This window comes from Urtica dioica, chromosome 3 (assembly GCF_054948205.1).
Source record: "Urtica dioica subsp. dioica isolate 48M chromosome 3, U.dioica_male_clone48M_v1_H2, whole genome shotgun sequence".
In the NCBI taxonomy this organism is placed as follows: Eukaryota; Viridiplantae; Streptophyta; class Magnoliopsida; order Rosales; family Urticaceae; genus Urtica; species Urtica dioica.
The window spans coordinates 137,959-158,948 of record NC_142758.1 but is presented as its reverse complement, the minus strand read 5'-3'; the positions used below and the strand labels follow the sequence as shown (position 1 = coordinate 158,948).

At 42.5% G+C, this 20,990-nt stretch overlaps 4 protein-coding genes across 6 annotated transcripts; all 4 read left to right on the top strand.

The window, feature by feature from the left end:
• Positions 1-1,744: 1,744 nt before the first annotated feature.
• Positions 1,745-4,038, top strand: LOC149401836 (aluminum-activated malate transporter 4-like). Its single transcript, XM_089609330.1, has 3 exons — positions 1,745-2,648; positions 2,711-2,847; positions 2,911-4,038. The coding sequence occupies exons 1-3, from the start codon at positions 2,057-2,059 to the stop codon at positions 3,694-3,696; spliced, it is 1,515 nt and encodes a 504-aa protein (XP_089465456.1). The 5' UTR covers positions 1,745-2,056; the 3' UTR covers positions 3,697-4,038.
• Positions 4,039-5,438: 1,400 nt separating this feature from the next.
• On the top strand, positions 5,439-12,245 carry LOC149401835 (uncharacterized). Of its 3 annotated transcripts, none has more exons than XR_016296091.1 (14): positions 5,439-5,695; positions 5,993-6,657; positions 6,738-6,910; positions 7,290-7,465; positions 7,549-7,617; positions 7,980-8,052; positions 8,163-8,319; positions 8,389-8,680; positions 8,778-8,892; positions 8,998-9,161; positions 9,428-9,499; positions 9,593-9,941; positions 10,290-10,649; positions 12,000-12,245. XR_016296091.1 is itself a non-coding variant. In XM_089609324.1 (12 exons), exons 1-12 carry the CDS (start codon positions 5,531-5,533, stop codon positions 9,779-9,781), a joined length of 2,310 nt encoding a protein of 769 aa, XP_089465450.1. In that variant the 5' UTR covers positions 5,439-5,530; the 3' UTR covers positions 9,782-10,156. The 3 variants fall into 3 exon arrangements, 1 of the variants encoding a protein (XP_089465450.1); XR_016296090.1 differs by lacking the exon at positions 12,000-12,245 and adding an exon at positions 10,729-11,969; XM_089609324.1 differs by lacking the exons at positions 10,290-10,649; positions 12,000-12,245 and having other exon boundaries at positions 9,593-10,156.
• A 1,457-nt stretch (positions 12,246-13,702) lies between these two features.
• On the top strand, positions 13,703-15,665 carry LTA2 (2-oxoacid dehydrogenases acyltransferase family protein). The gene is made up of 3 exons (XM_089609638.1): positions 13,703-14,710; positions 14,772-15,203; positions 15,285-15,665. The coding sequence occupies exons 1-3, from the start codon at positions 13,862-13,864 to the stop codon at positions 15,387-15,389; spliced, it is 1,386 nt and encodes a 461-aa protein (XP_089465764.1). The 5' UTR covers positions 13,703-13,861; the 3' UTR covers positions 15,390-15,665.
• Positions 15,666-17,902: 2,237 nt separating this feature from the next.
• LOC149401833 (uncharacterized) lies at positions 17,903-19,944 on the top strand. The gene is made up of 5 exons (XM_089608705.1): positions 17,903-18,379; positions 18,461-18,810; positions 18,882-18,998; positions 19,175-19,351; positions 19,418-19,944. The coding sequence occupies exons 1-5, from the start codon at positions 18,115-18,117 to the stop codon at positions 19,682-19,684; spliced, it is 1,176 nt and encodes a 391-aa protein (XP_089464831.1). The 5' UTR covers positions 17,903-18,114; the 3' UTR covers positions 19,685-19,944.
• Positions 19,945-20,990: the final 1,046 nt, after the last annotated feature.

Below are 20,990 nucleotides of genomic sequence, written 5' to 3'. Positions count from 1 at the left end.
TTTCTGGGTGAAGTTGTTTGTATTGACTATCAATCACAGAACAAAAGATACACTAAAACTTGTTGATCTGAATCCTATTCATTAGAGGAATGCTGAAATGAGACACAATCACAGCCACATTTGAGGAATGAAACGAGTGAAACTTGATGTCTTATAGTATTAAGAAAAGAGTTTGATTTACAGATTCCTTGTCTTGTGCCTATCTCTGATGTCTGCTGAATTACAGGCTCATTGTTCTGTTCTAGCTCTCTCTGAACATATGGGCACGTTTTGATGCTTAGCAAGTTTTAAGGGGTCTCTCTGTGCTATAGTTAAGCTGGGGTGTTAAATTTGAACTTTCTGCTGAAATCGTCTCTCTGTGCTATACTTAAGCTGGGTTGTTAAATTTGAACTTTCTGCTGAAATCGTCTTTTGTTAGGATAGCTGTTGTGATGGTGATCAAAACTTAGGGAAATTTTATAGTTAGCTTTTCCTTGATATAATTTTCCAATATATGTAAGTTCTGAATATTGCAGAGGAATAAACTAGGAAGCTGGTCAAGTATTGATCTTTGAATTTCTAGTCAATATTCTCAATTAGGAGGAGAGATGGCTATACAACTTTCACAAGTCAAACTCAAACCTTTAGTATAAAATTTTGACATGCCCCATCCATCATGGCACAGCCCGAGGTCTAAAATTTAGCGAACATAAAAAGAAATTTAATTGAAATGTGGTTTAAATTTTAAAATATGGGCGGCGATAAATATTACAATATATCAACCAAAATAAAGAAATATTGTCTGAAATTAGATTTATTTTTTTAAAAAAATTAAAAGTTAAATTTAGAGTCAGTCCATGGACGTGGGCCGAATTAAACAAAACTAACTATCGAAGTAGTCCGTTGTAAAAATAAAAAAGAAGACGCGTCTCTTTATATGGTGTTTTGATATACTCTTTATTGCTATTTTAATCCTTGATCCGGATTAATAAAAAACAATTAAAATTACAAATTTATATTGGTTCATCTGAATACGAAAGTTATGTTCACTTTGCTATTATAGATTTCATCAATAACTAAAAAAAATGGGCAATTATCTTTTATTTTACATAAAGAACATTGTCATTTATAATATACATTGAAAAACTAGAGCAACATGTACAAATTTGGAAATTTCAAAACACCCTCGATTAAATACTTTTACAATACAAAAATAGAAGTATTTAGACCACTGTAAACACTTTTTTTCTTTCGATTGTAGTGAGAATTTGTTGCGCCAAAGTGAACATAACTTTCGTATTGAAAGTGAATAGCTATAAACCTGTGTGTGGTATTGTTCTTCGTAATTATTGTGTGATTCATGTAATTCATTTTATGGTTTTAGATTGGATTTGAGATTCAAAGCCTAACACACCCGACCCCTTAACGAGCGGACACAAATCCTAACATGCGCGACCCCTCAACGAGGTCTCACCACCACATGACAAGATCGGGGACACACGTGCGACCCTTCAGTAAGGCCACGCTCCCTTTTGTGGAGGTTGATGCTTAATTTTGTTTTGAGCCAAGTCTAATTGTGTCGAGGACTTTCTCCCCCGCCTAGCATGTAAATCTCGACCAAGTCTAAACAAAAATTTTCAAAAATGAAATCAGAACATTATTCACTCTCCGCTTGATTTAGTCACATGTATTATTAATATATATATATATATATATATATATATATATATATATATATATGTATGTATATTTTTTTTGAATGACTATTGCAACAAATCATAGAATCATAATTTTCCTAGTTTAGTCTCCAAAAAAATCATATTTTTTTTCTTCCAGATATTTGACTTTTGATATACGGGTGATGTGTATGAAAATTTATGAATTAAAAAGAAGAAATAGCTGTCTCGGAATCCAGATCTAATATATTAATGTTGATTAAAAAAAGAAGATGTGTATTCAATTAAGTTCCAAAGACGTGGGTGGTGATGTGAGTGTAAGAGGCTGGATTAATTGAAGGGAAAGAGGCCACACCCACCAGTCTTGCAGTTGTAAATCAGAGGAAAGAAAGGAGCGAGGGATGATGGCGGCGTGGAGGTACCTGCGGGAGCTGTACGAGATGGGGCGGTCGGACAAGCGGAAGGTGGTGTTCGCGGCGAAGATGGCAGTGTGTCTGGCGGCGATAACGACGGCGGTACTGTTGAAGGAGCAGGTGAAGAACTCGATCTGGGCGATCCTGACGGTGGTGGTGGTGTTCGAGTTCAGCGTGGGAGCCACCCTCAGCAAGGGGCTCAACCGCGCGCTGGGCACCCTCACGGCGGGGGGCCTGGCGCTGGGGGTGGCGGAGGTGGCGGTGCACTCCGGCCGGCTGGAGGGCGCCGTGATGGTGTCCAGCGTGCTGGTGGCCGGCTTCGGCGCCAGCTACGCCAAGCTGCACCCGGCGGCGCGCCCTTACGAGTACGGCTTCCGCGTCTTCCTTCTCACCTACTGCATCGTCCTCGTCTCCGGCACCAAGTCGTTCCTGGAGACCGCCTCGAACCGCCTCCTCCTCATCGCCCTCGGCGGCGCCTCCGCCCTCGTCGTCAACATCCTCGTCTTCCCCATCTGGTCCGGCGAGGATCTCCACAAGCTCGTCGTCAACAACTTCCGCGGCCTCGCCACCTCCCTCCAAGGCAAGCCCTCGTAACAGACTCCATTTCCATTTCCATTTCCATCTTACCTTACATTGGACCAGGGTGCGTGAGCGGGTACCTGGACTGCGTGGAGTACCAGCGCATCCCTTCCAAGATCCTCACCTACCAGGCCTCCGACGACCCTCTCTACAGCGGCTACAGGTCCGCCGTCCAGTCCTCCGCCCAGGAGGAGTCTCTGGTAGATACCACACACACTCTCTCTCTCTCTGCATACATTTCGTACTGATTCTGAACGATGCAGCTGGAGTTTGCGACGTGGGAGCCGCCGCACGGGCGGTACAGAGGGTTCAGCTATCCGTGGAGAAGCTATGCGAAAGTGAGCGGCGCTCTCAGGCACTGCGCCTTCATGGTCATGGCTATGCACGGCTGCATTCTCTCGGAGATCCAGGCTCCCCCGGAGAAGCGGCAGATATTCAAACAGGAGCTGCAGTTGGTGGGCACGGAGGGGGCGAAGGTGCTGCGAGATCTGGCGGACAAGCTGGAGCGCATGGAGAGGCTCAAGCCAGAAGAGGAGATCCTGAAAGCAGTGCACGAGGCCGCTGAGAACCTCCAACTCAAGATCGACCACAACTCGTATGTGCTCATCAACCGCAGCAAGGAGGCAGAAGATTCCGACGGCAACGGCAACAAGAACGTCATCATCTCCTCCCTCAGCCAAATGTGGGGCTCCCAGAACCCCATCGACCACTCCTTCTCCACCGTGTCCTGCGACAACTTCCCCAGGAACCCCATGGCCTCCTGGCCCCGCCTCTCCTTCACCGCCAACCCACAGAACGAAGCCAGGGTCTACGAAAGTGCGACCTCCTTGTCCCTCGCCACATTTGCCTCCCTTCTCGTCGAGTTTGTGGCCAGGCTCCAAAACCTCGTCAACGAGTTTCAAGACTTGAGCCAAAAAGCCAACTTCAACCAACCGTCTTCCCATAACGATCCGAGCCCCAAACAAGGCGCTGGATTCTGGGCCTCGCTCCGGACACGACTGCCCTTCGTCAAGAAGCATGATTCACTTTCTACTCCATTCTTATCCTGACTCCAGATCAAGGTGAAATTTAATTTTCTTATTTTTGCCAATCCAAATGTATTTACCAGACTGGCTTGGAAACTGTATTTATCTTCAATTTTTCTTTCTTAATCTCATATATATCTTATAATCAATCCCCTGAGGCAGCAGGGGGGAAAGTGTAGGGGTGCCCATACGACATAATAATCTTATATGCCACCATACTATCGTTTGGCATGAGAAGCAAAAATAAGAGCAGACTTTGTTTGTATGCTTTATTTGAAGCCATACGATTCGTCTGTAATTTTATATTATATGATTCTTGTCTTCAAACTGTGTAGACATGGCTGTAGCAAATATCCAGTTGATTTTCATCTGATGTGTCAACGTGGTTGGTTTGAGATCTAATGTTTTGTCTCATTTTAACATCTATTTCTGTCACACGTGTTTAACTCAATATATCAGATACTCAGATCACTGTTTTGCTCCTTTACCATCTTCGACTTTCAACTATAATTTTTCGACTTTCAACTACTATAATTATTTTTTTAATTTAGAATCAATTTCCCTTGCATTCTTCGCTCTCGCTACTCTGAGGCTGTTTTGAGAGTATTTAAACAAGCTACCATTTGCCCAGCCTCATCCACAAGCTCACTTTCGTGTAATTCTTATCACTGTTATTTTTACAAATTGAATACGGCAATTTACACTTTCGTGTAATTCGTGAAATACCGCTTATCGCAGTTGAGATAAGCGGCATTCAATCTTTGTCGGGGTATTTTCGTCATTTTGGTGATGTCACTTGGGGAGGACCCCTGGCGAGGCCTCCCGATAAGGACTCCTGGTTAGGCCTCTAAACGAGGATGTCTAATAGGACCTCGCGGTGAAGACGCTTGATAATAAGGACTCTTGGTGCAGGCTATCTGACTAGCGCTTCTTGACTCGGACTCATGGATAGGATTCCTGGCCAGCCCTCTTGGTTAGCATTCCTGGCTAGCACTTATAACAACCACTCTTGGCTAGCAATCCTGACTCTAGGAGAGCGATCATCGTGACTTTCGAATTCTGCATACATGGCTCTTGCGCGGCCACTTGGTCTGGCCTTAGGTTAAACATCCTGAAGTCTTAATCGTTGTTCAAATTTAAGAGAAAACATAGTTTCAGGTTTTTGAAAAATTTAAGGATAATGATTTTAAAACTCACGAATAGTGTTGACAAATGTATAATTAATTCCACTAAGTTCATAATAACACCATTGAAAAGCAAGCAAATTAGTTTTTTTTTAATGGTATTTGTCGTCGGTAGAGATTGAACACACGATCTCTATATTGTATTGTAAGCGATATAAAATGACCATTAGAACAAGTTAAGTACCACATAAGCATATCCGTTTTAAGCTTAAGGATGCCATGTGAGATAAAAATAAGAAAACTCAAGGAAACAAATAATTAGCTGTTGACAACTAAGGACAGCTAAGAAAAACGTATACAGCTAAGGGAATTAATCTCACACACTAATCAGCTCTAACTAACAAGGAGAAAAATAAAGCCCATCTAACAATCAACCTAATGGGCCTTTTAACAATGTTACACGTTAATTAGACTATTCTGGAGAGTATACACGGAATTAACATAAGACCTTGTTTGTTTCTTAACTCGAAAACTGTTAAAATTGAATTTAAAATTCTTTCAGAAAAAGAAAATAAACTAGTGAAATTATTATGAATTAATATCTTAATAATAGAAAACCTCTTATATAGTGATGTCGTGCGAATGCCAGTTTTCCTCTTTCATTCGCTCGCTCTATTCTCTTCATTGTGTTGCCAGAGTGAGACAAACCCTAACCCTCGATTTCGTTTTCGTCCATGGCTATCGACGAGCAATACTCTCAGAAACACCGTCGCTCTCCCTCTCGCGACCGAGACATGTCCTCGAAGCGCCACAAGCACCGCCACGACGATCTCGAGGAAGGCGAAATTCTCGACGACGACGACGACCGCTCAATTCCCCAGTCTCATCAACCAAATCTGGTCTGTTCTCGTACTTTCCTTATTCTTTTGATTCTTCTTTTGTTTCGGTTTGCTTCTGAGAAACTTGTCGAATTCGATTTGGCCTTTTATGAATTAATTGTGTTTGGTGAGAGCTTGTTTGTTAGAGTAGCCGAGTTGAATCAATTGCTTTAGGCGTTTCAATCAATGGAGACTCATCATCGCTTCTTTCAATTTGTCTTTCGTAAGAGCTGGTTTACATGTTTATTCCTTGTTTTCTTGCATTATGTACCTTCACTTCCTCCTTTATTTTAAACACTTTCTGCGATTGCTTAGCAGGGTCTCGATACTTTCAACGGCTCAACTGCACCTGGAAAAGACTCTAGAGCGATCCATTCTAGAACTTCAAGAACCGGTCGGAGTGACGAAAAGCTGACTGGTGTCAATGGTGCTTCAAAGCACCACCCTCACTCCGAGAGAAAGGAGAGTAGAGGGCGTGGAGACTCTGTTTCCCCGTCCAGACAAAGCGACGACAGAGATGGAAGCAAATTGGGCAGTCTTCATCAAACTGATGGAATCCACGAAAGAAGCCGATCAAAGTCACACGATCGTGTGGCCAGAGATTATCGAGGCCATGATCGGGACAATGAGCAGTACAGCAGAGACAGAGATCGAGGTCATGATCATCGCGACAGTGAATACTACAGCAGAGAGAGAGATCGGAAAAGGGACAGCGAGCGAGGAAGGAGCAGAGAGATTGAGAGGGATCGGCTGAGAGAAAAAGAAAGAGAAAGAAGTAGGGATAGAAAGAGAGAGAGGGAACAACGACACAGAGACCGCAAGAGAGAAAGGGACAGGGACACAGTCTCTGAGCGGAGGCATAGGGACAGAGATCGGCACGAGGAGTCTAATATGCCGCACAGGCACAGGCACTCAAGGAACTCTGAGCATGACGAAAACAAAGACCTTCAACCTAATAATTCTTCGGCCGCTTCCCTTAAAAGGTTTTTGTTTTTTTTTGTTTTTAGGTTTTAATATTTGATGTTTTCGGTGAACCTTGTGTAACTGTTGTCTGTTGATGCAGAGATGAAGATGGGCGAGAGGACTATGATGATACGCCTACTTTGCAACTTGCTGAACAGGAAGAGGAAGATCTCAACAGAATTAAAGAGGAGAGCCGAAGGAGAAAGCAAGCAATCTTAGAAAAGTATAAGAATAAGCAGAAAACACCCTCAGAGTCTGAGAGTGCAAAGGAAGGTACTCACTTGCTTACCTGAGATGATTCACATGCTCCCATTTCTCTATTTGCTTGATTGTTTATGGTACTAAGTATGGGTTGCTTGAATGATAAAATTTATACCAATATATCTTTCCCACTTTAAACAATAGGGTTGTGGCAACCAAATTATCTATAGGAGAGTAATATGATAGCCCAAGACTATTCCTTTGACCTTTACCTTCGTAAAAATTGAACAGAAATCTATGTAGCTGCTATAAGTTTATTCATTTCGATTTTTGGCATGTTTGACTCCTGGGCGTAGTTCACGTGTCACAACACTTTTCTAATGTTATTGCTATATTTAATATGGAATTACTTACGATTTATTATTGATTCCTGTTTGTATATGCTGGGCAGATAAAGAGGCTTTGGATCATACTGGTCTACCAAAATCTCCCTCTAATTCTGATCAACCAGTTGTGGATCATAGTCCTCCAGAAGCATCATTTTCTATAGGAAAATCACCTCCGTTGAATGGAGCTGCCGAAGCTGGTGGAACTGGTGTCGGAGGGCTTGGAGAGGGCACACCCAAGGTTCCCAATTTTATTTTCTGTTTTTTAACAGTTTCGTCTTTGAACATTTTCTCAGTGATGAATTCATTTATGAATTAATGCAGAGCGAGAGGCTAGATGGAGTTTTCTGTGATGATATGTTTGGTGAAACACCGACAGGAGTTCGCAAAGCAGTAAGAGTCATGTTATTTATGCATTTTGTCGTAATATATGTATTATTTATCCCCTCCCTTTTTATTTTATTTATTGATTTAAGTAGGATATATCTATTTTATTTATTGATTTAAGTAGGATATAACTTTGAGAATGCTTTATTATCAATTCTATCTGGTCTACTTTGTGTTAGGCTCGATTGTGTTATGCATTTTGATTTTAATGGGTTTTGTTTTCATGGTAGTGGAAAAATCTTCTAATCTACATGATGACACTGTGATAGGCTTAAGCCATAGTTGATAATTATATTGTTTAAAGCTGATTTTCTCACATTTAGTTATGCGTTGCAAGTGTTCTTAGAGATGTATCACTGTCTTTTCAGGAAAAAAGTGATGGCCCACCGATTGAAAGAAGTGGTCTTCACGATAATTGGGATGATGCAGATGGATACTATAGTAAGTAGTTCATTTATCTAAACGCTTATATGTTCATCGTGTTTGTTGCTCATTCAAAATGTTGTTTATGTTTTTTTTTTCCCTTCATGTCAATGTTATTTTCTATTCAGGCTACAGATTTGGTGAACTACTTGATGGTCGATATGAGATTACTGCTGCCCATGGAAAAGGTGTGTTTTCAACAGTTGTTCGTGCAAGGAATGTTAAAACCAATAGTGGGGAACCGGAAGAAGTGGCAATCAAAATAATACGCAGTAATGAGACCATGTAAGACATCGTTAGCTTTTTATATGAGTTTCTTCGAGTGTATACATTGACTCTTAATATGTGACTCAGGTACAAGGCTGGTATGACTGAGCTTGTCATATTGAAGAAATTGGCCAGTCAAGATCCAGAGGACAAGCGACATTGTGTTCGATTTCTATCAAATTTCAAGTACCGGAATCACCTTTGTTTAGTTTTTGAATCTCTTAGTATGAATTTGCGTGAGGTATTAAAGAAGTTTGGTCGCAATATTGGTCTAAAGCTGACTGCAGTGAGGGTGTACGCCAAGCAACTCTTTATTGCACTTAAGCATCTCAAAAACTGTGGTGTTCTTCATTGTGATATTAAGCCCGATAACATGCTGGTGAGTTTTGTAGCTCATAAGATTATTATTATTATTATTATTATTTTTGTGTGCTCTATATCAATTCAAGAATTATAATAGTGTATCTGTATTCCAGGTGAATGAAGCTAAGAATGTGCTGAAACTCTGTGATTTTGGCAATGCAATGTTTGCTGGGAAAAATGAGGTGACGCCATACCTTGTTAGCCGTTTTTATCGTGCTCCAGAAATTAGTAAGTTCAACTTTTATCTGCTGTTTGTTATCTGTTATAAGAGTGGTGGGGATTTATAATGACCTCCTAAGCTGAAAATCGTCGATGTATTTCTCTCATTTGCAGTTCTGGGTTTAACGTATGATCATCCACTAGACATCTGGTCTGTCGGTTGCTGTTTGTATGAGCTGTATACAGGAAAGGTGCTCTTTCCAGGGACAACAAACAATGACATGTTACGCCTTCAAATGGAATTGAAAGGCCTCTTTCCCAAAAAGATGCTACGCAAAGTAAGCATTTTTTATTATTATTCTTATTGTTATCATTATTAGTAGTAATAGTAGTAGTAGATGCGTGTATGGTATTCAATTTTATTTAATTTTTTTTTTTTAATCTATGTGAGCTGTGTAAATTGTTCGCCTAATTTAATTGTGAGCACTCATCTTAAAGTTCATTATGGAATTTTCCTACCCAACTTTGAGATGAATATTCGATTCCTTTGGGTTTTAAGGAAATGACAGACTCGTGTTAATCTGTGAATAACTGGTGATTTCAGGGAGCTTTTACCAGTCAAAATTTTGACCAAGATCTCAACTTTCAAGCAAGTGAAGATCCTGTTACAAAAAAGGTATTCTGCTTTATTGGCTTGCGCTATATGCATTAAGTAATTTTTCATTTTAGTTTGTTTTATGATGATCTAATTATGCTTGTTCCTTTCCAGACTATGAAGCGATTGATTCTCAACGTAAAGCCGAAAGACATTGGATCAATTGTAGTGGGTTCCCCTGGTGAGGACCCGAAGATGTTAGCTGACTTTAAAGATCTTTTAGATAAGATGTTTACTTTGGATCCGGATAAGCGATTGACTGTATCGCAGGCATTGAGCCACCCATTCATCACTGGCAAGTGAACTCTAGAATAACTAGATTACGAACTAATTCAGATTCTAATCATTGGGGGTTGTGTCTCTTCACTGTGATAATGACCTGAGAGAGCTTGGCATTGCTGAAGTTTAAATGGGTGATGTTTGGTTCTGGAGATCATTCGGCGTTGACTGATCTGTTTTGATTGTAAGACAACTAGCCGGAGGCATTTCTTTTACCTTGTAACACCTTTCATACTTTAGCTGATGCATGGATTTATATATGTTTTATAAATATTCATCAAGGTTGAACCTTTATTTATGTGTCAATTCCTTCGAGATGGTAAATATACCCAAGACGAGTTGGGGGACCTTTCTTTCAATTTTCCTCTTTAAAGATAATTTGATTGTGTAATTTCATTATCGTGGTGTTGTCTACTGGGTTTTCGACAATTTGTATAATTAGTTGAAGGTTCGGTGCAATCTTCAATTTCTTACCACCATCTGTTTTTCTTTATTTGACAACTAGGAGAATCTAATTTGTGTTTTCATTCAGGATTATCTTCCAGTGGTTTGAGGCAACCCTTTGGTGCTTCGATACTTAAAAAGGCATCCTGGAGAAGGTACCTCGGTTTATAATTTATTGGGATGAATATTGTGACCGTATTGAAAATAGTTGATATCAAATTTTTTTTTTTTTTTTTTTTTTTTTTAAGTTGTGTGTTCTATTCATAAATATACAGAGTTTCATCCTAGGAAAGTCAGTTTAGTTGGAAGTTTTATAGGGCATTATTAGGTATCAAATTGGGTAGATTTACAAATGCATAGATCCTAATGAAAGTGCGTTACATCTGATCCATGGTCTGCTCGAGTCGGAGTCACGCTCAACAAAGGATGCAGCTGCGGCGTTGATTTGGTAAGTCCTGTTTTCTTGTAACGCGATTAATTCCACAATTTCATATTTTCAGTGTTTTAATCCCAATTTCTTTTTTCAGTGTTTGTGCGTTCAATGTTTGTAAGTACGTGACACCAACACAATCAACTATCTCTCTATCATCGTACTTGTATAGCTGCCTTTTCATGAGAAATTTGCTTGATTTAGAAAATGTCCCCGTTAGATTCCCTTTAAACGAATTTATCTAGAAGAAAATTGTGTGCATTTTCATCAAGTAAAAGAAAAAGAAAAAATAAACTAGTGGTTTAAAATTCATGACATAGGACTCCAGAGTCAAACCAGTTTGGTAGAGCTTCATGTATCTATGACCTAAAAACTTTGCGTGACCTGGGTTTGTGTGTCAAATAGAGGTGTTAAACTGTGGTTTAAAGAAAGTAGAAAATAACATTTGTGCATTTTTATTGTCAAACGTAGGTCAATTAGAGTTTTTATTTTATTTTAAAGATAATAGGTCAATAGAGATTGTTTATACTCACTCCCATCTTAGGTGAACGACTTGTCTTGATTTTGTCCATCTTTATGTACTTGTGCTTGTTGGTTGGTAGGTTTTAGTTTTACATATTTGTGTTTAGGCATTTGTTTCTAAGGAATTGTTGCCCTCTCGATTAGTTCAACAATTTTTTTGGCTCACAAGAAAATTATTCATTTTTTTTTTATCTACATTATATTTATTCCTGATCAAAACATGCACTTGTGAGTGTAGTTTCATTGAATAAGGTTCTCCAATAGCCTTGATGAAAAGTAACCATGGTGTATATTTCTCAACTATCATATAAAAAAGCAAGCAAGAGTTTTGAGTTGTCTGCTCGCTAATAGTGTCGTGCTATACTTTATAGCTTTAATTTCTTTTTGGCTAATACTAACTGAACTATTCAACGCTCTTATACTCTGGTTAATGCATATCTACGGAGGTTAGCTCTTCATAATTACGAAACCTAGCTGTGTAGTCATACACCAGCAATGTGGCTATTTCATATTGCGTTTTGTAAGTATCAGATGGTAAGAGAATTGAATTTTTATCGGCGAATATACTTTTTTTAAGAAATTTTATTTTTATTCAGTTAAACATACGCACGAGCAAAATACAAAAGGAATTGTGGGGTCTTACGTAATGCTTAAAGTTATAAAATGACTATGCTGTGAGACCAAAGCATAGGGTTCAATGTACACGAGATTTGTCGTGCCATCTCCTTATCACTCTTGTAATCAAGGACACCGTCAATAATCACTCGATACACAAAGTCTCATGATGATTTCCAACCTCCAAATCGAGAACAATCTCGTTAGACCTGACATCCTTTGATTAAACAGTCATTTGCAGCGAGAGCTTGAGGCTAGAGCCACACCACGTGTTTCGTATCCATGATCGAGTGGAGGCGACTACTGACCGGAGAAAATTTCAGGGATTACTCATCTTTAGGCGAGAAAACAAAGTGTTTCTTCATGTGGGAAACTTTTTAAATTGTATCATACACACAAAAATACTCGATGCTTGAGTATTATATTTCTTTTGCGTAATAATTGAAAAAGTAAAAAATATACACATGAAATTGCTAACACGTTGCTTGTGGTCTGAACTACATATGGGCAATTTTAATTCCTACGTCTGTTTTCGAAATGTCGTTCCCAAAAAAAAGTTCAGGCTTTCGGTGACGTGTGAGTGGACTGAATTGAAGCCACGAGCTCCCCTTCCCTGAAGTCTACGAAATGCCGCCGATGACAACAGCCCCCCTACGGCCCCCCTGGGTTCCGATTAACAGTCTGTGAGTCTTCTTCGTGGGACGTCCAGCGGTCCTTGATCGTTTTTCCCTTGATCTTTTTCCCTAATGGGATCCTCAAGCATGTCCTCACAGAACCTCTTTGAGGACGACGATGATGACACGGACGAAGTGGCCGCCCACACTACGTCTGTTCTCGAATCGGACCTGGCTACTACAGACCCTCTGGAAACTCGTCCGAAAACAGGATCGAATCACATCCTTCTTGGGATTATCGCAGCCAACAAATCCTTCAGCCGCAGCACCGTAGCAGCGGTCTTGTTGCTGAGTTTTCCTTTTTCTCTGTAATTCATGTTCCCCTTGATTCCCTGTGGCATAACTATGTCCCCCCTGTAATATGAGAGAGCCTTTTGGCAGAAATGCCTACTAATACATAGTCCCAGTGACTACCTTTAAAAAAAAAAATATATACACATCATTCCCAACATGTTCTATTTATAACCATTAAACCGTATTTTTGAGAAGGATTGACAATTGAAGAGCCTTCGAGTCTCCTAAACACCCTATTTTTTTTTAGAATATCTCGAAGATCAGTAAGATAAACTATCAAATGTGAGGAAATACGTACACATCTAAATCGTCAACGATGAGAACTTGAACTTGACTACAAGGCTGTCCTCTCTCTCTCTCTCTCTCTCTCATGACCAGCTACAATGAGCCGTGGCATATTTCTAACTCGATAAGTCAATTAACAAAAATGCGAATTTTTTTGAACTTTTCAAAACACACAATCATGCTTCCGATGTCAATCTCTGATCAAGTAAAATCTCTCATAGATCATGCTTGTATGTACAATCGTCACTCCCATGTAGTTACCGCTCCTCTTAACCATTCAATAAGCGTCTACCTACGATACAATTAAACTTACGAGTCTCTCATTCAACAGACTCGAAGAGCTTCGGTTTTTCGATCCTACTCTTAGATCAAAATGGAGCCAAGAATCCGAAATCCCCAAATTTCTTGTATTTACGAAGAAGAAGTCAAATTAAGTTCAACTTGAAATGAAGACAATTTTAAGCTTGGGTTGCCTCCAAAATTTAGTGGCAAAATATGAGATTGGAAAGGAATCAATGCGAAGAAGGAAATATAAAAGCTGAAATAATAGATGGATAAAATTTTACTTAAGTGTTACCCAAATGATAATATTAGGATAAATATCTATGAACTATTTAAAACTAGACTAGCCATTCAAAAACGTTTTTTTATACACGGTAGAAATAACGAGTAACGAACGAACACTGCAATTGTTGAAAAGGAAAATAAAAAGGAGGCGATAGAAACAATGTAGAGAAATGAGAAATAAATAAATAAAAAGAAGAAACAAGCAAGAGATACATTCTCCGTAACACAAATACAAGTCTCTCTCTCTCAGAATCTCACATCGTGTTCTCCGCTATGGCCTCCTCCGGCATCTCCTTCTCGTCCTCCGTCGCCGCTCCGTCGAGGCTTTCCTCCAGCAGCGGCGCGGCATTTCCCCGGCATCGGCGAGTGGGCAGGTCCACAGTGCGCGCGAAGATCCGGGAGATCTTCATGCCGGCGCTGAGCTCGACGATGACTGAGGGCAAGATCGTGTCTTGGATTAAGTCGGAGGGCGAGGTGGTGTCGAAGGGCGACAGCGTGGTGGTGGTGGAGTCCGACAAGGCCGACATGGACGTCGAGACCTTCTACGACGGCATTCTCGCCGCCATCGTCGTCGACGAAGGCCACACCGCCCCCGTCGGCGCCCCCATCGGCCTCCTCGCCGAGACCCAAGAAGAGGTCGCTCAAGCCAAGGCCAAGGCCAAGGCTAAAACCTCCTCTCCGGCTGCTGCCGCCTCCTCTCCGCCGCCGCCGGCTTCTCCCGCGTCCTCTCCAGCTCCTCCGCCACCGCCGGCTGCTGCCGCCTCCTCTCCGGCTCCGGGGAAGATTGTGGCGACCCCATCTGCTAAGAAGCTGGCAAAGCAGCACAAGGTGGACATCGCATCGGTGGTGGGGACGGGGCCCTTTGGGCGAATCACCCCTGCTGACGTGGAGGCCAAGGCCGGAATCAGCCCTGCTCCGAAGGCTCCGGCTCCGGCTCCGGCTCCAATGGCTCCTCCAAAGGCTCGGAGTCCGAGTCCGCCTGCGGCCAGCGGGACGAGCGTAGTGGGTTTCACGGCAATGCAGGCGGCGGTGTCGAGGAACATGGTGGAGAGCCTGTCGGTGCCCACTTTCCGCGTGGGCTACCCTGTCACCACCGACGCTCTGGATGCCCTCTACGCCAAGGTAAGCAACGCCCCATGAAATGTGAATGAGGCAGCATCGGTGATGACTGACGGTGGTGCAGGTGAAGGGCAAGGGGGTGACGATGACGGCGCTGCTGGCAAAGGCGGCGGCCATGGCCCTGGCCCAGCATCCGGTGGTGAACGCTGTGTACAGCGGCAATGGCGTGTCGTTCAACTCTGAGATCAACGTTGCCGTGGCTGTGGCCGTGGAGGGCGGCCTCATAACCCCGGTCCTGCGCAACGCCCACACCACGGACCTGTACCTCCTCTCCCAGCGCTGGAAAGACCTGGTCGCCAAAGCCCGCTCCAAGCAGCTTCAGCCCTCCGACTACAACTGCGGCACCTTCACCCTCTCCAACCTCGGCATGTTCGGAGTCGACAGATTCGACGCCATCCTCCCTCCCGCCCAGGGAGCCATCATGGCCGTTGGAGCTTCTAAGCCCACTGTGGTGGCCGATGCCGATGGCTTCTTCACCGTCAAAACCCAGATGCTGGTAATAATAATGGATCCTTCTTGTTCTCACTGGGAATCAATCGAACAAACAGTAACTCGACATGTCGATGTTGTTATACAGGTGAACGTCACGGCCGATCACCGCATCATTTACGGCGCCGACCTGGCCGCCTTCCTGCACACCTTTGCCAACATCATTCAGAACCCGGACACCCTCACTTTGTAGACCCAACCGCTCTACTTTCCGTCAAAAGGGGAACCTTGGAATGCATTTAATTTTCTTAGAATCGTTTTTCTTGTTTCTACATTTGTTTTGTTGCACCGAGGTGGTGGTACCAGATACAATTGAGTTCATTTTTAAGGAGAGAGGGAATAAAGCAGCTTTCGAACATTTATTTTATACTGCCCACCGATTTCATTATTACAATCTCAGGGAGTGTGTTTGATGTTTACAATTATTTGAGTAGATTACGATAGAATGAAAAGAGTGGAAGCTGTTGCCTTTTTCAAGACCTTCCACGAGTGCCACGACACCATAAACAGAATGATATTGAGAATGAGAATGAGAGGGTGTGTACGTTCCTCCTCTTTCTTACGCATCACTTGTTTCCCTTTACAGATACAGATGATGTTAGAGTTCTGAGAGGGGTGGATTTGGAGCATCGCATGATGAAGATGCGCTTGCTTGCCTGCCTCAACCTGTGAGTCATAGACTTGGTTATGAACATGCACGATATATAGAAGAACAACACTTTGAGAGAGATGATTAGCTTACCTTGAAAGCTGAGCAGGCATGAATGTTGGTACTTGTTTCACTTTTCTCTCTGTTGTTTCAACCACTATTGCTCTGCCTTGCCTTGCCTCCTTGGAACCATACCTCCTCATCTACGCACACCATCTATCATTGAAAGATCAACAACTCTTACACACCTAATGATTGTGATAACAACCTTGGTTACTAACAAATAGGAAAGCACAAGATAGCTCTCCCAGTTTTCACTCTACCTTTGGGCTTGAGTTGATTTTGAGTCTATGAAATGAGCAGGCATGAATGTAGCCTATTTCTCTTTTCTCTCTTTCCACCTCTTTTGGGGGTGGGAGCGATCGTGTGCTTGAGGGTCCATGCTAGCGGCAACATAAGCCCTGTCTTCTTCTTCCTCCTTGATGATGTCTATTGGAAACAAACTTCCTTCATCGGAATCAGACAACATTCCGATGTCCCTCCATTCGCTCTCTTTCGCTTCACTTCAAACAATCATATCATATACATTTCACCCACCTTGCAGCTTTATCAAACCTCAAAAGGTCAACTCCAAATAATTTATATCAAAAGAAAGAAAGAGAGCGGCCTGAGTATTGCTCACTGTGAGTGAGACGCACAAAATTTTAAATTCTTTCCATTAAATACATGTGATCATGCTAGAAATCGACTACTCTTGACTTAGAAGATCAACCATGGATATCCAACTCAGTAGCCGTTAATTAAGACCAGCATTTGTAATAAAATAGTTGTTACAATATTACGTAGAATCTTTTTAATTTACAAATGTAATAACCGGATTCGGGCACAGTTGGTTTATATGTGTCATGCTTTTTGTTGATGTCGCTTTCGAGCTTCAACAATCACGAAGAACACAATATAGATTCGGTGTTTAATTCAATTTAAACACTTGAAAATATTTCGCGCGATTATTAAGTATTGGTATATTGAAATCTGATTAAAAATTATTAAAATTTAGTTAACAACTATTGAAATCTAGTCAACAGTTAATGAAATCTGGTTAACAATTATGAAGGGAAAAATAGACACTTCTAAAATTAAAACGGTTATATATGAAAAATAAAAAATGCAACGACTAATATTATAAAAAATTACGAAAACGGCTATTAGAGGCTATTTCCACATTTTTATTTCACCAAAAATAAAAACGACATTCCAAAAATAAAAACGACAACAAGAGATCAAGCCCGAGGTCTATACCCCCAGCCAAAATCGAGCCAATGGTCTAAATCTTAGACAAAAAGAGAATTATAGGCAAAATGGGACTTTAAAGTAAAATTTAACCTTACGCTCGATGAAAACTGAAACAAAAGGAAGCTTTAGACAAAAGAGAACTCGAGGCACAACGCAAGAAGACCTTCAGTTCCCTTTTTCATAATGTATTATTTTGCCTAACGTCTCCTTGTGCCTAGGATTATCTTTTGCCTGAAATTTCATTATGCCTCAGGTTCTTTTTTGCCTAATGTCTCATTAATTTCCTTGTGCTTAAAGTTCCTTTTAGTCTAAAATCTCATTTTGGCTAAGATTTCATTTTTACCTAAAGTTTGGACCTTGGGCTTGGTCTTCATATGACCGAGGGTCTGAACCTCGGGCTTAGTCTCTTGTTGTAGTTTTTGCTTTTGGGGTATCGTTTCTACTACCTTGAGTGAAAATGGTGACACAACAACAATAATTATTGCTAATTATAAAAATGATGGGCATAGTTTCCAATTCCGAAAGAAAGGAGAAGAAAAAAAGAAAAGCGGATTAATAGCCCAAGGAATTGTGATAAAAAGCAGTTAGATTTATAATTAATGACTCTTTATTACATTTGATGATAAATAAATAGAGATGGAAAGAGGGATGGTGGTTAAAGATGCAACAGAAAGGTGTTGAAAAGTTTTTCAATTAATATCATTTTGATTATCAAGGTTGAAAGAAACGATAAAGAGAGCAACACGTGTTGGTAGTCCGTGGGTGGAAACGACAACCACAGATTGGGCATTCTAGTACGAGTACGACACATTGGGTGGCAATTTGCGTAATTAAACTCCGTAAAGAAGATCTTTGTTTCTCGCAATCGTAGATGAAGTGAAGCAGCAGTGTTTTTATTTTACAGAGAGAGAGAGAGAGTTGTATGTGTATGTGTATATGTGTATGTGTATGTAAAAGGTGATCGATCGGGGCAGCCATGGGTTGTCAATCAGTGAGGTTGTTGGGATGCTGGCGGGTCCCACTTCCTTGTCCAACCTCTGGCAATGAATACTTGTCAATCCGCAGAAAGGCAGTTCCGTGGCTGGTCACTGCCAGGGTTCGGAGGAAGGAGTTAGAGCAAAAGCAGCCAAAGGCGATGGTGACCTCACTCCACAGCTTGCGCTCCTTTTGGGGCACACTTCCCGTGGCTTCCACCAAAGTCCGCAGCATCGTGATGCTCAACGTCATCGCCATGGCCTACGGTAACTACACACTTAGGGTGTCATTAATTAATGTCTACACATAGTCATGTATGAATGGATGATTGAGAGATGAATGGGCAGCGAGTAGCATCCCGGTGGTGAAGCAGGCGGAGGGGGCGGCTGTGTTCACGGTGGTGCGGTTCGGGCTGACGGCGGCGGCCTTCCTGCCGTTCGTGGTGAGGGGGGAGTGGGAGACGTGCAGGGCCGGGGTGGAGTTGGGAGTGTGGGCCAGCGCCGGCTACGTGATGCAGGCTGCGGGGCTCGTCACGTCGGGGGCGGGGCGCGCCTCCTTCCTCTCCATGCTCACCGTCATCGTGGTGCCCCTGCTGGAGGGCCTGCTGGGAGGGGCCGTCCCCGCCCTCACCTGGGTCGGGGCTGTCGTCTGCCTCCTCGGCGTCGCCTTGCTCGAGTCCAGCGGATCCCCCCCCTGCGTCAGTCACTCACTCACTCGCTCGCTTGTATCTATTTATGTGCCAATCCTTGTTAATGTTATGGTCTGCAGGTTGGGGATTTGTTGAATGTGATGAGCGCCGTCTTCTTCGGGGTGCACATGCTGAGGACGCAGCACATTGCCCGGAGCACCAAGCGGCACAAATTCCTCTCTCTCATGGGATACCAGGTATCTCTCTTCTTCCCCTTGTCCTTGACGAATGTTAAAGGTGTGGGGTTCCATCTAAAACCAAACTTGGTAATTAGAAGAGTAACCCACAAACCTTATAAAGAGCCCAGGATCGTAATAACCAGTCGATGTGGGACTATCCTTGATAACGAATTGAACTGAACTGCATTGGTCAGATGTGTGTGGTTGCGGCGATGTCGGCGGCCTGGTACGTGGCGGAAGGATGGTGCCTGCAGCGGCAGCAACTCCAAGAGGTGGAGTGGGAGATGGTGTGGGAGTGGGTGGTTGGATTCCCGTGGGTGGCGGCGGTGTACACGGGCATATTCACGACGGGGCTGTGCACTTTGGGCGAGGTATATAATATATGAGCCGTGACTCCATTTCCTGAGCCCTGACTCACGCCGTGTTGAAACGTGCAGATGTCGGCCATGCGGTGGGTGTCGGCCACAGACGCAGCCATAATATACGCGATGGAGCCGGTGTGGGGGGGCGCCTTTGCGTGGCTCATGCTTGGGGAGACGTGGGACGCCCCGGCCTGCCTGGGCGCCGCCCTCGTCTTGGGGGGAAGCCTCACCGTCCAGATATTCGGCCAACACACCGACGATGCCCCCACCGACCACATCGCTCTCTCTGCCTCTCCCCTCGTCGTCTCTTCCAAAAACGATGATACTCCTCCCTCATCCTAATTCATTACATACATTTTTGTACAGTTAGTAACCTCCACACCTTCCTCATTGCCTTCATATATACATGTATACTAACAAACATTAAGATATCTCAAGTCTCACATATACCTATACTATACTATACTACCACCTTCTTTCCCGGCCTCTCCTTTTAGTTTCCTGTTTTATATTTACTCGATAAATTCAATAAAAATATCACACTTGTTTTTATCTCACCATTCAAGCTCTGTATTACTGTAACAACTTGGTCACTGCTTAACTTCCTCTGCTGCCACATCTGTTGCATCAATCTCCGAAATTCATCCGACTAAATATTTGACTGTCTCGGTTGGATACATCATAATTTCTCTGTGGCCTTCGCACCTGGCATCGCAGAGGCCACCGCTAGACACTATACAGGTCTCCAACTTCCTCATCACCGATGTCATCCTCCTCATATTGTCTCAATGTTGTCCAGCTCATCTCTGCTACGATTGAGTTCATTTCACTGACCTTGACCTAGTCTTTGAACAAATATCCCACGTTCACAACGGAGCCGCTCATTTACTTGCGAAATATACTTAATGTCCTTTTTTGTGTGTTGTTACTGCAGATTTTGCAGATAAACCTTTATTTGTCTGAATGAAGTTTCCTTTTTAAAAAAAATAGGGTTCTAATTTGCTCAATTATACAGATTCCACGTACATGATCAATGGCCCGGTTTCGACTCTTAGCCAAATCAATACACGATCGCATCGCCAGGATTCCCGCTGTGAGGGCGGAATCCACAAAAAAATTTCCCGAGTAGCCCAAACAGCAAAGACCACTCCTTGAACATCACAAACGACATGAGTGTGCACACGTCCCACGCTGCATTCACGTTGATCTTGAATTCCTGAGATACAACACATTTGTATACCAAAACAATATTATGTTATAAATCAGCACATTTCTACACAATATTCACGATCTTTTACCATGAAAAATTAACAATAAACATGTAAATTCGACAATCCACATCCATCAACATCCATGGAAGCACAAAAAATTTAGACCAAATTACAAAAAACTAAACTTCTGGCACGTGGCCATGAAGAATGCGTCGACGTCGAAATCAGAGGAGAAAGACGACATGTCGTACCTAATGCCTTTAGTGATGGACTTTAGTCGCACCTAATAAACTATTAGGTGCGACAATCGTCGCACCGGATGACTATATTTGTCCTAGTGTTTCCAGAAGACTTTGGCGGCGCTGATGTCTTTCGCTTCTTTGCCGCTGTCGATTTCTTCGTCACATGAGCCCCCTTCTTCTCGACTAAGGCTATGG

Excerpts from the sequence above, each read along its gene's own strand:
- LOC149401833 (XM_089608705.1), top strand. The coding sequence starts at position 18,115 with ATGGGTTGTCAATCAGTGAGGTTGTTGGGATGCTGGCGGGTCCCACTT. Across the intron at positions 18,811-18,881 it reads CCAGCGGATCCCCCCCCTGC|GTTGGGGATTTGTTGAATGT; the intron begins GTCAGTCACTCA and ends TATGGTCTGCAG. Across the intron at positions 18,999-19,174 it reads TCTCTCTCATGGGATACCAG|ATGTGTGTGGTTGCGGCGAT; the intron begins GTATCTCTCTTC and ends TGCATTGGTCAG.
- LOC149401836 (XM_089609330.1), top strand. The coding sequence starts at position 2,057 with ATGATGGCGGCGTGGAGGTACCTGCGGGAGCTGTACGAGATGGGGCGG. Across the intron at positions 2,649-2,710 it reads CCTCGCCACCTCCCTCCAAG|GGTGCGTGAGCGGGTACCTG; the intron begins GCAAGCCCTCGT and ends ACATTGGACCAG. Across the intron at positions 2,848-2,910 it reads CCGCCCAGGAGGAGTCTCTG|CTGGAGTTTGCGACGTGGGA; the intron begins GTAGATACCACA and ends TGAACGATGCAG.
- LTA2 (XM_089609638.1), top strand. The coding sequence starts at position 13,862 with ATGGCCTCCTCCGGCATCTCCTTCTCGTCCTCCGTCGCCGCTCCGTCG. Across the intron at positions 14,711-14,771 it reads TGGATGCCCTCTACGCCAAG|GTGAAGGGCAAGGGGGTGAC; the intron begins GTAAGCAACGCC and ends ACGGTGGTGCAG. Across the intron at positions 15,204-15,284 it reads CCGTCAAAACCCAGATGCTG|GTGAACGTCACGGCCGATCA; the intron begins GTAATAATAATG and ends GTTGTTATACAG.
- LOC149401835 (XM_089609324.1), top strand. The coding sequence starts at position 5,531 with ATGGCTATCGACGAGCAATACTCTCAGAAACACCGTCGCTCTCCCTCT. Across the intron at positions 7,618-7,979 it reads CGACAGGAGTTCGCAAAGCA|GAAAAAAGTGATGGCCCACC; the intron begins GTAAGAGTCATG and ends CTGTCTTTTCAG. Across the intron at positions 9,500-9,592 it reads AAGATCCTGTTACAAAAAAG|ACTATGAAGCGATTGATTCT; the intron begins GTATTCTGCTTT and ends GTTCCTTTCCAG.